Source organism: Salminus brasiliensis, chromosome 2 (genome assembly GCF_030463535.1).
Source record: "Salminus brasiliensis chromosome 2, fSalBra1.hap2, whole genome shotgun sequence".
NCBI classification, from domain to species: domain Eukaryota; kingdom Metazoa; phylum Chordata; class Actinopteri; order Characiformes; family Bryconidae; genus Salminus; species Salminus brasiliensis.
The window spans coordinates 6,479,363-6,495,511 of record NC_132879.1 but is presented as its reverse complement, the minus strand read 5'-3'; the positions used below and the strand labels follow the sequence as shown (position 1 = coordinate 6,495,511).

At 44.5% G+C, this 16,149-nt stretch overlaps 1 protein-coding gene across 1 annotated transcript; it reads left to right on the top strand.

Annotated features, from left to right (window-relative positions):
- Positions 1 to 994: 994 nt before the first annotated feature.
- On the top strand, positions 995 to 12,102 carry tmem42b (transmembrane protein 42b). Its single transcript, XM_072674238.1, has 3 exons — positions 995 to 1,226; positions 2,294 to 2,440; positions 5,941 to 12,102. Exons 1-3 carry the CDS (start codon positions 1,050 to 1,052, stop codon positions 6,133 to 6,135), a joined length of 519 nt encoding a protein of 172 aa, XP_072530339.1. The 5' UTR covers positions 995 to 1,049; the 3' UTR covers positions 6,136 to 12,102.
- The last annotated feature ends 4,047 nt before the right edge of the window (positions 12,103 to 16,149 follow it).

Sequence of the window (16,149 nt, the reverse complement as noted above, 5' to 3'; positions counted from 1 at the left end):
TTCTGGTTCTAGATTGTTCTGTAATTCTAGATTATTATCTATCTTATTGTGAGGCTACAATTCTCAACGTGTCTCTACAGTTCTTACTGAGGTTCTAGATTGTGTAACTGCAGTTCTACAATTCTCAAAGTGGCTCAGTGTGGTTCTATTGTTCTCACAGTGGTTCTAGATTTCTCACAGTGGCTTTGAAATTCCTGTTCTGGTTCTAGATTCTGTACTGTAATTCTAGAATTCTTATTGTGAGGCTCTCTCTCAATGTGGCTCTACAGTTCTTATTGAGGTTCTAGATTTCTCAGTATGGTCTGTATTGAGGTTTGTTTCTAGATTCCTCACAGTACTTCTAGATTTCTCACAGTGGCTTTGAAATCCCTATTTTGGTTCTAGACTACTATCTTATTGTGAGGCTAACATTCTCAATGCGGCTCTACAGTTCTTATTGGGGTTCTAGATTTTGGTGGTAAAATATAGAATTCTCATAGTGGTTCTAGATTCCTCACAGTAGTTCTTGAATTCTACAGTAGTGCATTTGAAATTCCTATTCTGGTTCTAGATTTCATTCTGTAATTACAGAATATAGAGAATACATCCTATGTCTAAAATTCTCAAGGTAACTCTTCAGTTCTGCAGTTCTCAGAGTGGTTCTAGATTTCTTACTGTGGTTCTAGATTTTGAGCAAATTGTCATTTTGTTCAGGTTTTATGTACAATAAATGAGCTAGTGGCACATCTTCACATGTCCCCCTTCACAGGGTTGTATGTGGTGCCTCTTGGTGGGAAACTCGTCTTTCTGCTGAAACACTTGGAGGCAGCATTAATACCTAGGGCTAGTGGACAAGGGCGCTTCAGCCACCGCAATGAAACGGACCCTGCAGGGTCCCAATAGCCTGCGGGTGCGTATGAGCCGCCAGCCAATCGCCGCACAGCAGGGCGGGGCGTATCCGAAAACGGGCGGAAAACCAGGATCCTCGCCATTCGCCTGTTCGCCGTGCGCCGCGTTGGAGGACCGTGACGGGCTGCGGAGGAGCATGTAGCTGCGGCGGGAGCTGCACCATGTTCCCCGGTGTTGTTTACGCCCTGCTGGCGGGGTTCCTGGGCGCCGTGGCCTCGTCCTCCGCGAAGCTGTCTCTGGGCACGGATTACCTGAAAGGCGTGTGCGAGACCGGGCTGCGGAGCTGGGGCGAGCAGCGGAGATTCAGACAGGGCCACGAGACCACCGCCTGCGACTGGGTACGACACCCACGATCCACCACCCACGATCCGGGCTGTAGCCTCGGTGAAGGTTAACGGAGCGCTCCGCTGTGAGGGCCAACCGTTAGTTCAGTTAGAATAGCCGTTAGATCAGTTAGAATGGCCGTTATTTCAGTTAAAATAGCCGTTAGATCAGTTAGAATGGCCGTTATTTCAGTTAAAATAGCCGTTAGATCAGTTAGAATGGCCGTTATTTCAGTTAAAATAGCCGTTAGTTCAGTTAGAATGGCCGTTATTTCAGTTAAAATAGCCGTTAGTTCAGTTAGAATGGCCGTTAGTTCAGTTAGAATGGCCGTTAGTTCAGTTAGAATAGCCGTTAGTTCAGTTAGAATGGCCGTTATTTCGGGTAAACAGAGGGTAATTCAGTTAAAACCTCAGATACTTCAGATACAACCCAGAACAAAACAGCCGTTATTTCAGTTAAACATACGTTACTTCAGTTTAAAAAACAAACAAACAGTCGTTACATCAGTTAACCCCCCCTCAAAAAAACGTTATTTCAGTTGAACATTTCAGTTTTTAAAACAGTTGTTACCTCAGGTTTGAAAAAAAAAACAGCCGTTATTTCAGTTTTAAATACCATCGTTTTCATTCAGTTATTTCAGTTAAAACCCCTCGTTTCTAGCCGTTATTTTGTTAAATAGCCTTTAGAACAGCCGTTATTTCAGTTTAATCAGGCTTTTACTGCAGTTCAGGGAAAGCGTTAGCTGCTAGCTAGCTTAGCAACGGCTGCATTCCGAGCGTTTTGCGCGCATGCCTGTGTCCTCACACTAATTAAAGCAGCACTAATTAAGAATATTATTATTATTAATAAGCTAATAATAACCCTGTCATTATCTCAGCGCCTCAGTCCTGCTCTTAAAATAGGCTGACCCAGTTCCCCCCCGATGGGATTTGGCTGCTCAGAAGAGCTGATGGAGTAAAAAATGACCTTCAGGAGCCAAAGCACGGGTCTACATGGGCAATGATCAGTGTGTGTGTGTGTGTGTGTGTGTGTGTGTGTGTGTGTGTGTGTGTCTGTGTGTGTGTGTGTGTGTGTGTGACAGCTGCACATCCCCCTGCGCCTGCTCTGCGGGGGGCTGCTGTTCACCTGTAATGCTGTGATGTGGACGTTCCTGTCGAAGGCCCTCAGGTACTCCTCTTCCTCCACCCGGACCACTGTGACGACCACCGCCTCCAACTTCATCTCCTCTGTGAGTACTGACCCCTGAACCACGGCCTCCACCACTTACCCCGCAAATGCACTCGCTGGCCACTTTATTAGAAACACCAGAAACACCCCCCTTGTGCTTCATCACTGGCCACTTTATTAGAAACACCCCCCTTGTGCTTCATCACTGGCCACTTTATTAGAAACACCCCCCTTGTGCTTCATCACTGGCCACTTTATTAGAAACACCCCCCTTGTGCTTCATCACTGGCCACTTTATTAGAAACACCTCCCTTGTGCTTCATCACTGGCCACTTTATTAGAAACACCTCCCTTGTTCTTCATCACTGGCCACTTTATTAGAAACACCTCCCTTGTTCTTCATCACTGGCCACTTTATTAGAAACACCTCCCTTGTGCTTCATCACTGGCCACTTTATTAGAAACACCTCCCTTGTTCTTCATCACTGGCCACTTTATTAGAAACACCTCCCTTGTGCTTCATCACTGGCCACTTTATTAGAAACACCTACCTTGTTCTTCCTCACTGGCCACTTTATTAGAAACACCTCCCTTGTGCTTCATCACTGGCCACTTTATTAGAAACACCTCCCTTGTTCTTCATCACTGGCCACTTTATTAGAAACACCTACCTTGTGCTTCATCACTGGCCACTTTATTAGAAACACCCCCCTTGTGCTTCATCACTGGCCACTTTATTAGAAACACCCCCCTTGTGCTTCATCACTGGCCACTTTATTAGAAACACCTACCTTGTTCTTCCTCACTGGCCACTTTATTAGAAACGCCTACCTTGTTCTTCATCACTGGCCACTTTATTAGAAACATCTCCCTTGTTCTTCATCACTGGCCACTTTATTAGAAACACCTCCCTTGTGCTTCATCACTGGCCACTTTATTAGAAACGCCTCCCTTGTTCTTCCTCACTGGCCACTTTATTAGAAACGCCTCCCTTGTTCTTCATCACTGGCCACTTTATTAGAAACGCCTCCCTTGTTCTTCATCACTGGCCACTTTATTAGAAACGCCTCCCTTGTGCTTCATCACTGGCCACTTTATTAGAAACGCCTCCCTTGTTCTTCATCACTGGTCACTTTATTAGAAACACCTACCTTGTTCTTCCTCACTGGCCACTTTATTAGAAACGCCTCCCTTGTGCTTCATCACTGGCCACTTTATTAGAAACATCTCCCTTGTTCTTCATCACTGGCCACTTTATTAGAAACACCTACCTTGTTCTTCCTCACTGGCCACTTTATTAGAAACGCCTCCCTTGTTCTTCATCACTGGCCACTTTATTAGAAACGCCTCCCTTGTTCTTCATCACTGGCCACTTTATTAGAAACACCTACCTTGTTCTTCCTCACTGGCCACTTTATTAGAAACGCCTCCCTTGTTCTTCATCACTGGCCACTTTATTAGAAACGCCTACCTTGTTCTTCATCACTGGCCACTTTATTAGAAACGCCTCCCTTGTGCTTCATCACTGGCCACTTTATTAGAAACGCCTCCCTTGTTCTTCATCACTGGCCACTTTATTAGAAACGCCTACCTTGTTCTTCATCACTGGCCACTTTATTAGAAACACCTACCTTGTTCTTCCTCACTGGCCACTTTATTAGAAACGCCTCCCTTGTTCTTCATCACTGGTCACTTTATTAGAAACACCTACCTTGTTCTTCCTCACTGGCCACTTTATTAGAAACGCCTCCCTTGTTCTTCATCACTGGTCACTTTATTAGAAACGCCTACCTTGTTCTTCATCACTGGCCACTTTATTAGAAACGCCTCCCTTGTGCTTCATCACTGGCCACTTTATTAGAAACGCCTCCCTTGTGCTTCATCACTGGCCACTTTATTAGAAACGCCTCCCTTGTGCTTCATCACTGGCCACTTTATTAGAAACGCCTCCCTTGTTCTTCATCACTGGCCACTTTATTAGAAACACCTCCCTTGTTCTTCATCACTGGCCACTTTATTAGAAACCCCTCCCTTGTGCTTCATCACTGGCCACTTTATTAGAAACATCTCCCTTGTTCTTCATCACTGGCCACTTTATTAGAAACACCAGAAACACCTCCCTTGTTCTTCATCACTGGCCACTTTATTAGAAACACCTCCCTTGTGCTTCATCACTGGCCACTTTATTAGAAACATCTCCCTTGTTCTTCATCACTGGTCACTTTATTAGAAACGCCTCCCTTGTGCTTCATCACTGGCCACTTTATTAGAAACACCTCCCTTGTTCTTCCTCACTGGTCACTTTATTAGAAACGCCTCCCTTGTGCTTCATCACTGGCCACTTTATTAGAAACGCCTACCTTGTGCTTCATCACTGGCCACTTTATTAGAAACATCTCCCTTGTTCTTCATCACTGGTCACTTTATTAGAAACATCTCCCTTGTTCTTCATCACTGGCCACTTTATTAGAAACACCAGAAACACCTCCCTTGTTCTTCATCACTGGCCACTTTATTAGAAACCCCTCCCTTGTGCTTCATCACTGGCCACTTTATTAGAAACATCTCCCTTGTTCTTCATCACTGGCCACTTTATTAGAAACACCAGAAACACCTCCCTTGTTCTTCATCACTGGCCACTTTATTAGAAACACCTCCCTTGTGCTTCATCACTGGCCACTTTATTAGAAACATCTCCCTTGTTCTTCATCACTGGCCACTTTATTAGAAACACCAGAAACACCTCCCTTGTTCTTCATCACTGGCCACTTTATTAGAAACCCCTCCCTTGTGCTTCATCACTGGCCACTTTATTAGAAACGCCTCCCTTGTGCTTCATCACTGGCCACTTTATTAGAAACACCTCCCTTGTTCTTCATCACTGGCCACTTTATTAGAAACACCTCCCTTGTGCTTCATCACTGGCCACTTTATTAGAAACACCTCCCTTGTTCTTCATCACTGGCCACTTTATTAGAAACACCTCCCTTGTTCTTCATCACTGGCCACTTTATTAGAAACACCAGAAACACCTCCCTTGTTCTTCATCACTGGCCACTTTATTAGAAACACCTCCCTTGTTCTTCATCACTGGCCACTTTATTAGAAACACCAGAAACACCTCCCTTGTTCTTCATCACTGGCCACTTTATTAGAAACCCCTCCCTTGTGCTTCATCACTGGCCACTTTATTAGAAACGCCTCCCTTGTGCTTCATCACTGGCCACTTTATTAGAAACATCTCCCTTGTTCTTCATCACTGGCCACTTTATTAGAAACCCCTACCTTGTTCTTCATCACTGGCCACTTTATTAGAAACCCCTACCTTGTTCTTCATCACTGGCCACTTTATTAGAAACGCCTACCTTGCTGACTGACTAGAGCCTGTAGTTCTGATCAGAGGAGGTCGGGTCGGGTCCCTCTTGTGAGTCTTGGTTCCTCTCAAGGTTTCTTCCTCCAGCTCTGAGGGACTGTTTCTTTGCCACTGTGTTCTCTGACTTGCTCTCAGTAAAGCTGCCGTGACTTGATTTGACTGTTGTTTGTTGACCTGTTTTTGACCAGGCATTCCTTGGGCAGCTGATTTTTGGGGACAGCCACATCGCGCTGTGGTGGGTGGGCATCTCCCTCACGCTGTCCGGTCTCCTGGTGCTACACCGAGCGTCCCCCAACGACTCGCAGGTCGAGGATGCAATGAAAAGGACGAGTGAGTCGGCGAGAGGGCCGGAAAGACCAGAGAAACCGGCGGGACCAGCTTGATTAGCCCGGAGTGGACGACGGTAACGCACTGAATCGACTCAAGTGTACAATCACTTGCCGTCGCTGTCGGAAACAAAACTTCGCAAAAATGTCCAAATTACGCAACAACATGAAAACTGGCCAATGGAGGTATGCTATGTTTTGTGCGACAGCGATGCTGTATTACATCAGCACAGTTATATCTACAGTCTGTACTCAGAAATCAATGAAATTTGATTTGGGCTGCAACCAATAAGGATCCCTACTCTATCAATAGTGTTGCGCTACATGAAGAGGGACTATTCCCTCCCTAAGTAGTGGTAGAAACCCACATTTGGACACTTACTCATTAACCTGCGTCAGCACCTGCATGGGCTGTTTGTCAAGCTCCACAAGTTAGTAAGGCATTTTGCTTTATAGAAAATTTATATCTATGTCTTATGTGGCTGTTATGTTGTTCAGCAGCCTAAGCCTACTGTCAATGAACTACATGAGAAAATACCTGAAATTCACTGCATCCAGTGGCTTCTGTAATCTGTGCCATTTCATTCCACTGTCTCTTGCTTTAGTAACAAAGAAACTCTCTGCGCATTCCGGTCCACATTCAGCTCATCTAGTGAGCAATGCTGTTTACTACAAATTACCTGTGCATTGTGGGTGATCAGCCTCAAAACCACCCCTTAAATTCCACTTTACAATTCGGACACTGAGAAAAATGGCAGACGTACCCAGTAGAGCCCTGAAAGGCGAATAGGGATCCATTTCAGTTACAGCCTACGTTTATCGCAATACTTTGCTACATGCTGTAGATATGGTGTTTAAAAGCAGCTGGCAAACCAACGTAAGAGTTCAGTTTCAAGGAGGCTGGTTTCACCATAGTTTGGAGAGCAAATCTGATCTACCAGACTCAGATTCAGAACTGATCTAGATCGCTTTCCCTGAAATAATCAGTCAGGGGTTTTCATTTGTCCAGAGTTTGTTTACATCTCTGCCAAAACTTACCTGAAAAACTGTGTTGATGTAATATATATTTGATTAATATGCAAATAATGTACATATTTACACCAAGTCCATTCAGTGCAGCACCTCGTTTTCAGTGAATACATATGAACCCTATCTTCCTGAGCATGTATCACACACAGACACGGCAGCGAGAGCAACGGCATGCGAAGTAGTCTGGCATTACTATACTATGCTCCTGGTGTCTCTGTTTGAGGCTGCCAGCGTTACTGAAGACTGAACCAGTCTTTATATGGGCATTCACAACGATTACAGTTACACGTCCTAACTAAACAGTCATTCATTATAAACCTAAGGTCTGCAGCACTATCCCCACAGGATTAGTCTTCCAGGAGGTGTTCAAACAGGTCGTTCCTCGTGTTCATGTCGAATCACACCGGAAAAGTGAAAATTGTGGTTCTGTCCACAGAGTAAATTAAACCCATCAGGCAGATTTGGAATTTGGAAGACGTCAAATTTTCAGAAATCAAAGTCGCATATCTAAAATGTCAAAAAAATTTGGGTTTATGTTAAAACCTAATGTTGTACAGAAGTTAAATTTTGGGTCGGAATCAAAGGCACATATCTTGTCAAAAGAACAAACTGGGTTGACATCAAGCTCCAACATTAGACAGATGTTGAATTTAGGTTGGAAATCAAATCGGTCACATATCCAACAAAATAAACAACAACATTGGTTTAATGTCAAGCTCCAACATTAGACAGATTTTTAATCTTGATTTGGAAGTCACATATCTGTCAAAATCAAACATTGGTTTGACGTCAAGCTCCAACATTAGACAGTTGTTGAATTTGGGTTGGAAATCAAATCAGTCACATATCCACCGAAGAACAACATTGGGTTGATGTCAAGCTCCAACATTAGACAGACTTTGAATCTTGATTTGGAAGTCACATATCTGTCAAAAACAAACATTGGGTTGACATCAAGCTCCAACATTAGACAAACGTTAAAATTGGGTTCAGTATTAATTTTAGGTTGGAAATCAGTCCAACCTAAAGTTGGACAAATCAGTCACATATCCACCAAAGAACAACAACATTGGTTCGATGTCAAGCTCCAACATAAGACAGATGTTGAGTCTTCATTTGGAAGTCACATATTTGACAAAATCAAACATTGGTTTGACGTCAAGCTCCAACATTAGACAGATGTTGAATTTGGGTTTGGAATTAACTTTAGGTTGGAAATCAAATCAGTCACATATCCACCAAAGAACAACATTGGGTTGACATCAAGCTCCAACATTAGACAGACATTGAATTTTGGTTACTTAGCACCATGACCAACAACATCTCCTCAACACCTTAAAGCATTAGAATTTCACATTGTGTGGACGTTGCCGTTAGATTTTGGTCAACAGACGTCATTCAACTTCATTCAATAATCCAGTATTTACAACCCATCAGTGGATTAACATGACCTGTTCTGTTTCTCTGCAGTTAGTTGTATAGTATAGTATATAGGCATGTACTCCAAATATACATCTAGCTAAAAAACCCTGTCGTTTACAGACACTGGAGCGCACGGCCTGAAGAACATCACTGACTAGACAAACGTAGGGAAAACAACCTCGCCGTATGAAGCTAATCCTGTCTGAATAGTGGTTCAGAGTATCCTCATATACCACAGAAGTCACATTAGAATCCTAATAAATAAGAATCAGTGTTAATTTAATATTAGAAATCACTGATTCTTACAAAGCCCAGACATGTGAGTGTTCTGCAGACCAAAGTGTTTACCTGTGGTGTTTGCAGGTGTTGGAGCAGCACACCCAAATACCGCTCATTAACAGCAGAGCAGAGCAGGACAGAAACCTGAGCCTAAACCATCAAGAGCCTGTTTACACTGGAGCTGAACAACAGCAGCGTCTGAGACATCAGGCAGATTCTAACGTCCTTCTCAGATTAAACCCTGTAGACCGGGTCTCTTATAAAAGTTTAAGGAGAAGCTGGATGAAACTACTCTTTTAATGGTGATTCTGCAGTGAAATTACAGCTCATTGATATACAGTACAGTACCAGTCAAACGTTTGGACCCCCCGGAGTATGAAAATGTGCTTTTCAGAATCTTAATTGGATTTGTTCAACACAATTGTGGTCATCATATAATAACAATATTGTTATTGTATAGCTTTGATGTCTTTATTATTATTCTAAAATGTAAAAAATTGACTGGTATTGTACCATGCCATAGTCTGCTCACTCAAACACCACCCCAAAAATTTGCCCTCCATGGGATTTTGTGGTAGCTTACCACTGTCATTACATTAGACAAGGCGTGTAGAGAATTGTTCTTCCTGCAGTAAAAGTAGAACAAAAGTAGCAGCTCAAAACACTGAGCAACCAAACAAGGTCAGACACTCACGATGGTCTTGCTTAATTGCCTGACACTTGCTGTTATCCAGCTTGAAACCTGTGACCTAGATCAGATCTGAGCCAAAATGCGACTCGTGGCATAGTGGAGCTGTAGCACACGACTAGCTTCAGAGCTCCTCACTCTCTTCCCCAGCCTGGTCCACATCACTGTGAGCAACCGTGGGCTTAGGATACAGCAATATGCAATAGGAGCCACAGCGCTGATATTAGACAGACACGCTCTCTCCCAACAACGACCTTTCATGTTGTGGGCCTTCGATAGCCGAATGTAAGCGAGGCATTCTTAGATATAAGAACACGACACGAGAGGACCACACACACCTGTTCTGTAGCATCATGGATTCAGACGTTCAGTCCGAGTTCATCACAACCTTCATTAAAAACGGCTGGCCGGAGAACCTGAGATGAACCTTGCTGTTATTTATTGGTTGAAGGTGTAGAATACTTTACACGACTTAAAGGGGTGAGAAAGCCTCACAAATCGGCCGATCTTGGGCCAGCCTCCAATATTTAAAGCGATAGTTTGGTGGAAAATCAAACGTGCCCAGTTTTGGTGGTGGATCAGTTTGATAAGTCATGTTTGGTGTCTGAAGTTTGCTTCCTCAGTTCTGAAGAGTAGGTGCAAGGCTCATGTAGCAAACCAGTAATGGAAGTTTCTACCCACCAGTTACCATGGCGCTAACGGCCTGCCTAAATCATCAACCCAGTGTGGTTAAGTGTTAAGCTTAGACTTACTTCAATACTTCAGTCCAAGGTCAGCAATAACAGTACAGTACAACATTCAGTGCCAGAAAGTGCCAAATTCTGGTTCACAAAGCTGTTGCTGGGCCTGTTTATGGACAAAAGTATTGGGACACCTGCTCGTTCATTGTTGGAGCAACTGTCCAGGGAAGAAGGCTTTCTGCTGGACTTTGGAGCAGCATTGCTGGATTTTATTGCATGCAGCGACAAGAGCGTTAGTGAGGTCAGGATGTTTGATGATGATCACCACCCCACCTCATCATCCCTAACTCCCCAGCTTCCCCAGAGTGTTGGATGGAGCACCAACCATCATTCCAGAGAACACCGTTCTTCCACAGCTCAATGCTGGGGGGCTTTAAACCTCTCTAGCCTACACCTGGCATTAGGCAGCATGGTGCCCATAGGCTCATGTAGGTCAAATAGGTCAAATCTTTTTTATTGGTAGTACTTCTCTACAGGGACTAGAAAAGCTGTGTGCATTTGCATATCTGTGTCAGCAGTGGATGCAACTTAAAGTAGCTAAATGCATCCGCTAGAAGCAGTGTCCACAAACATTTGGACTTATCGTGCATATGTAAACCTGCTCTGCATCAAGCATCACTTTAAAAGCAGTCTGGAATGAAACCCTCCTTATTTTCAACATAATGGTCGTGGCTAAACATCTGAAGGCATAAACTTCTCAACGTTCAGATACTACACACAGTTGCTGAAGTGTCTGGTGCTTTAGTCATGCAGTTAGCACCATGCTGCTGATGAGGTATGACCTTCCACCAGGACAGCACAGCACAGCAGCTCCAGCTTGAGACTAAAGGAAAACACTTCAGACACCAAACGGTGACATTAGAGCTACGAGGGTGATGTTTTTTTACCAAACTGTTCCTTTAACGTTACGCACTTCCTGTGAATCTCCAGTGCTTCCTGTATCCAGTGTGAAGATTCTCTTTTCGGATAATAAGGAGGAGAATCCAATGGATTTGTAAATGTTCTGGATCGACTGAACGCATGCTGTAAACCATAAAGCAGTCCATCCGCACTGTAAGCTAGTCCAAGAAAACACACACTGGTCACCGAATCCAAAGTCGCACTGCTGAATTTCTCTGTCGTCCCGGACAATGTGACCGTCGGTGTTCTGTGGAGGAGCTCAGAGTGGACAGACCGGTGCTTTAGCTCCTGCCATTCCTCATCTGATACCGAGTCGAATACACTCTCCTGTGAGCCGTCACTGTTGTCACCGTAGCTAGCGATAAGTCAGTGTCACCACACACTAACACCTTCTCAACTGTCTGTTACGTCAACGTTGATCTACATGTGTACTCTGAGTTCATTAGAAGACAGATGGATGAATGCTGAGCTCCTCTGGAGAAGTGATTTGGACCGTTTTTGCCTCTCTCTGATTCCATGTATACGTTCTTCGGACCAAAAGGGCAGCAATAAACACCACTCAAGCTTTTCCCACCCCGCACCCCAGTGTCTACAAGTTACCCCTGTTCAAAAACAGTCAGTGGTGGGTCTGAGAGGATCCTGAGAATGCATCGGCATTCAGAAACTCAATCAATAAACTCCATCGTTATAAATGAACTGTCAGCCTTCATCATCCTCATCCATATAGAGAGAGAATGATTGAGAGAGAGGTGTAGATGGTATAGACAGTGCATTTCTGTTTCACCTGTAGTATTGTCTTCTCCACCATGTGTGTGTATATATCTGTTTGAATCGATCTATTTATTTATTTATTAATGCACTCACACTTGTAAAAGTGTAAATATGTATGTTTTTATGGATAGACAATAATAGAACACTGTAAACCCATAATATACCTATACGAAATGCAACATATCAATGCCTGAATAAACCTCACCTGAGGAGCCAAGTCTGACACTGGTTTCTTTCAAACTACACAGAAACACCCCACGTCTCCAAAATCAAGACTTTACAGCAGAAGGAAACGAAAACCTTTTTAACTTTCAATGTCAACAGATTTCCTCCCCAGTCATTGCGGAGCATTTCTATTGGTCCGTTCATCATGACATTTTGACATATTGGCCGCTTTCCCCACTGCAGGGCCTGGATGGTAACGGTTCCGGTGGAGTTTTCCACATGGATGTGGCTCAGCCTGGAGCGCTGACAAACCAGCTGGGCCCGGTTTTCTCAGCATGGTTTGCTAACCGTACTTGGGACCACAGATGGTGATTTACATTTGCATTTACAGCATTTAGCAGACGCTCTTATCCAGAGCGACTTACAACAGTGCTTTGCTATTTACTCAAGAAAAACCTTTAGTTTAAATAGACTAATAATTTAAAGATCCTCTAAGTTTAGTAAGTCAGTAAGGAGACCACTCTGCTATTCGCCCAACTACTCTCAGAAGGGGAGGGTCTTCAGTCTGGGTTTGAAGACAGAGAGCGTTGGACTCTGCCGTTCGGACACCCAGGGGAAGCTCGTTCCACCACTTTGGTGCAGGACAGAAAAAAGCCTGGACGCTCGTCTTCCGTGGATTTTGAGGGATGGCGGGTCGAGCCGAGCCATACTTGAAGCTGGAAGGGCTCTTGGTGCAGATCGGCTTTTGACCATTGCCATCAAGTACGGTGATTGGTTGATTGGCTCCATATTGGCGTCACCTTCGTGCCGTAGGATCCTGGGTCTGATGTATCTAATAAGTACAAGAGTAGCTGTTCCAGCTTAGCACTCTTCAAGGGCGCTGATCAATAGTGTGGCGACAGGTACACTTCAGTGCACTGTAGCATAATAAAGCAGCAGCTCGGGGGTTAAACTGGACCGTAGTAGCTTCGGTGCTACATGCACTTTTGGACATTCCGCTTTTCGGACAAATCCGCTCTGCTTCTGCGCTGAAAGCTCAGTAAAGACAATCTGAGACATGCTTGGTCTGGGAGAACAGGGTGGTCTACCCAATGAGTGTCCCAGTCTGGCTCCTCCTCTGGTCTCTACTGCACAGACTCTGGTTGCAAATTTGCCAACATGGCGGACAGTTCTGGCTTCGTTTGTGTGGAACCAGGCCGTCCATGTGTCCTAGAGATTCATTGAGTACCGTTGACAAAAATATTGAAATGATGTCAGCACTCACATATTTCCATCATATCACACTCACCTCACAACTTCCAGGACTTTAAAGATCTGCTGCTAACGTCTTGGTGACAGGTACCACAGGACGGCTTCGGCGGTCTTCAGATCTGTTGTAGTGGTACCAGGTGGTGCTAATACTATGGCTGATCGATGTAGAGTATTTTAACCAATCAGATTTCAGGACGTTTGGTGCTGAAATGCAACAGTGAACTGTTTCTGTGGGCATCAGCATTCAAACGTCACGTTAAGCGTACAGTATAATCAGGTGTTTATAATGTTATGGCTGTTATGATTGTGCTCAATATTAAAAACAACCAGATTCACATGATGTCGAATAGTGAAGCACAGGCAAGATTCCTACTCGTAATATCCAGACTCTCAGAGGTCACAAACAGCGAAGAGCAGAGTCATGGATATTGGAACGGATCCAGTTCTTCTCTCGCTTGAAGTGGAAAATCGATACTTGGTAGAGTTTGGATGTTCTCGGGTGCTTTTATAGCAGACAGTAGAAAAGTCAGTGCAGTTTTTTAGACATCAGATGAATGTGATGAATGTGCTGAATATGCAGTTTTACCAAGAAATGGGCTTTTAAAGCAATTTTCTTAACAAAACGTTACATTTCCCCAAGTTCTTGCCCTAAAAATAGTGAAAGCAGCCAACCAGGACATGTTTGGGTGAAGTCCGAAGTGACGTTTCCTTCCTTTGCACTTAAATTACAGGGCTAATGTAACTAACAAATAATGAGAGCCCATATTCCACCAATTAGCATAGTGCTAACTGCATGTCTAAGTCATCACACACTCAGGACGGGAGGACGCCGTACGGTCATTTTGCTTCGTCCATGCTTAATGATAACAGTGTGTCATCCAGCGTACCACACACACCCATACACACAGACAGCAGTAATTCCAGTCATTATGGAGCTGTTGCCGCACCCGAGCACAGGTGAACAGTGTGAAGTCACACGACTTAACCCTGACCCTGGTTGGTGTCACAGAAACAGTCCACCACACGCCTAACTGGTTAGTTCTGGTGGCTCTTTAGCTTTAATAGCTGTAAAATACTCTACATCCATTACTCATAATATTAGCACCACTGCAGCAGATCTGACCATTCGAGGCATGGGCTTCATAAGACCCCTGAAGCCACCCTGTGGTTTCCGTCACCAAGAGGTTAGCAGCAGATCCTGTGAGGTAGGCCTCCATGGATCTAAATGTTGACATCAGTGAGCCCTGGGCACCCATGGCCTTGTCGCCGGTTCACCGGTTGTCCTTTCTTGGAGCACTTTTGGCAGGTACTGACCGCTACATACCGCTGGAACGCCCCACAAGTCCCAGTTTGGTTCTTACTCTTCTTGCGCTTGTCCAGTTTTCCTGCTTTTAACACCTTAAGTACCTTCAAGAGCTGATGTGCACGTGCTGTCTAATTTGTAGATTCCACTGAAGATGCAAATCTGATCTGTCTTCATGTTCATCTTTTCATCTCAGCCCCAAATCTTAGCTTCACGCTAGCAAAACACTTTATCACAGAAACTGTAATGTAATTTTGGGGGTGTTGTGTTTTTGGCATCATGCCTAAGAATACCCTGGCATAAAACCAGTGCGGAGGACGGCCTTCCTTGGCTCAGCGCTTTAATCTAAGCGTATTAGGAAGCAGGTTGGCAGTTTAGTTGAGACGGAGCCGAGCATCTCTTTATGCTAACCCCCACAGCACATCTCTGACTGGGCCGACTGAAGACCAGCACTTACTGAGCTTCATGATTCTGAAGGAGGACAAATCAGTCCAGCAGGTTTAACTCCTCCCACTCAGCCCATGTTAACATTAGCAACATTAGCGACAGTAGCTAGCGAGGGTCCTGAACACCACAGCTAGCAAAGAGACACAGCATCGAATTTCTCCATTAAACTCCTCACCCTGACCCGGCGCTGAGGGGTCTGTTTCTCAGGGGTTTAAACCAAACCTTGCTGAGACAGTTTCAATGAATGCTGAACAGATTAGCATTAGCATTAGCATTAGCACTGTTAAATACGAACATGAGTAAATCCCTCCCACCGTTCAGCCCTGCGTTCACTCCGCTTCAGCTAAACTCGTGTTTTATTGGTCGCCTCGTTAAAAAAAGGCCACAAGATGGGCGGAGTTTTTCAGCCGGAGTTGAACATGGTTGAACTGGATGGAGTGGAAACTCTGGTCGGTGTGTTTGGGTGAATTATGGGCAGAGATGTACAGTAAGGAAGTGGAACTACTTCACTACGGTACTTAAGTAGTAAAATACTAAAATTTACTCTGTTACATGTTTATGAGCTGCATCGTTACTCGTTACAGTTATAAAAACAGTACGAATCATTTCAGACCCACAGTATCACCAGGCCAGAGCGCTAGATGGCGCTGTCACCAGGTTTGATGAAGCCGCCTCAACACTGAGCAGAACAGGTGATGGAGCCGTGAGCGAGCATGCTGCCGTTCTTCCTCTCACTCCGCTGCTGCAGTGAGGACACTAACGCTGGAGCTCTGTTAGTTTATCTCCAGATGAAGAAGAAGAAGAACCACCAGAAGAACCTCCTCCATCTTCACCTCCTGCAAATACTCGTATGTGTCTGAATGGGCTGAGATCTTTCAGCTGTAGTTGAGGTTACAGAGAGTGAAGCTCAGGGTTTGAGCTGCTCTCCTCACTGGTTTTACAGATGAAGCTCTTGTGTGTGGCGGGTCGAGTCAGGTCTGCTCAGCTCTCTCTCTCTTTTGGGCGAGTTTGTTTAGAGAGTGAACTGAAGACTCGTGTTCATGAACTCTGTCTTCTACAGTCCCGTCCTTCTACTA

What these genes read in the sequence shown, in the direction of transcription:
- tmem42b (XM_072674238.1), top strand. Translation starts at nt 1,050, where the DNA reads ATGTTCCCCGGTGTTGTTTACGCCCTGCTGGCGGGGTTCCTGGGCGCC. An exon ending in AGACCACCGCCTGCGACTGG is followed by an intron (nt 1,227 to 2,293) that starts GTACGACACCCA and finishes TGTGTGTGACAG; the next exon opens with CTGCACATCCCCCTGCGCCT. An exon ending in CCTCCAACTTCATCTCCTCT is followed by an intron (nt 2,441 to 5,940) that starts GTGAGTACTGAC and finishes GTTTTTGACCAG; the next exon opens with GCATTCCTTGGGCAGCTGAT.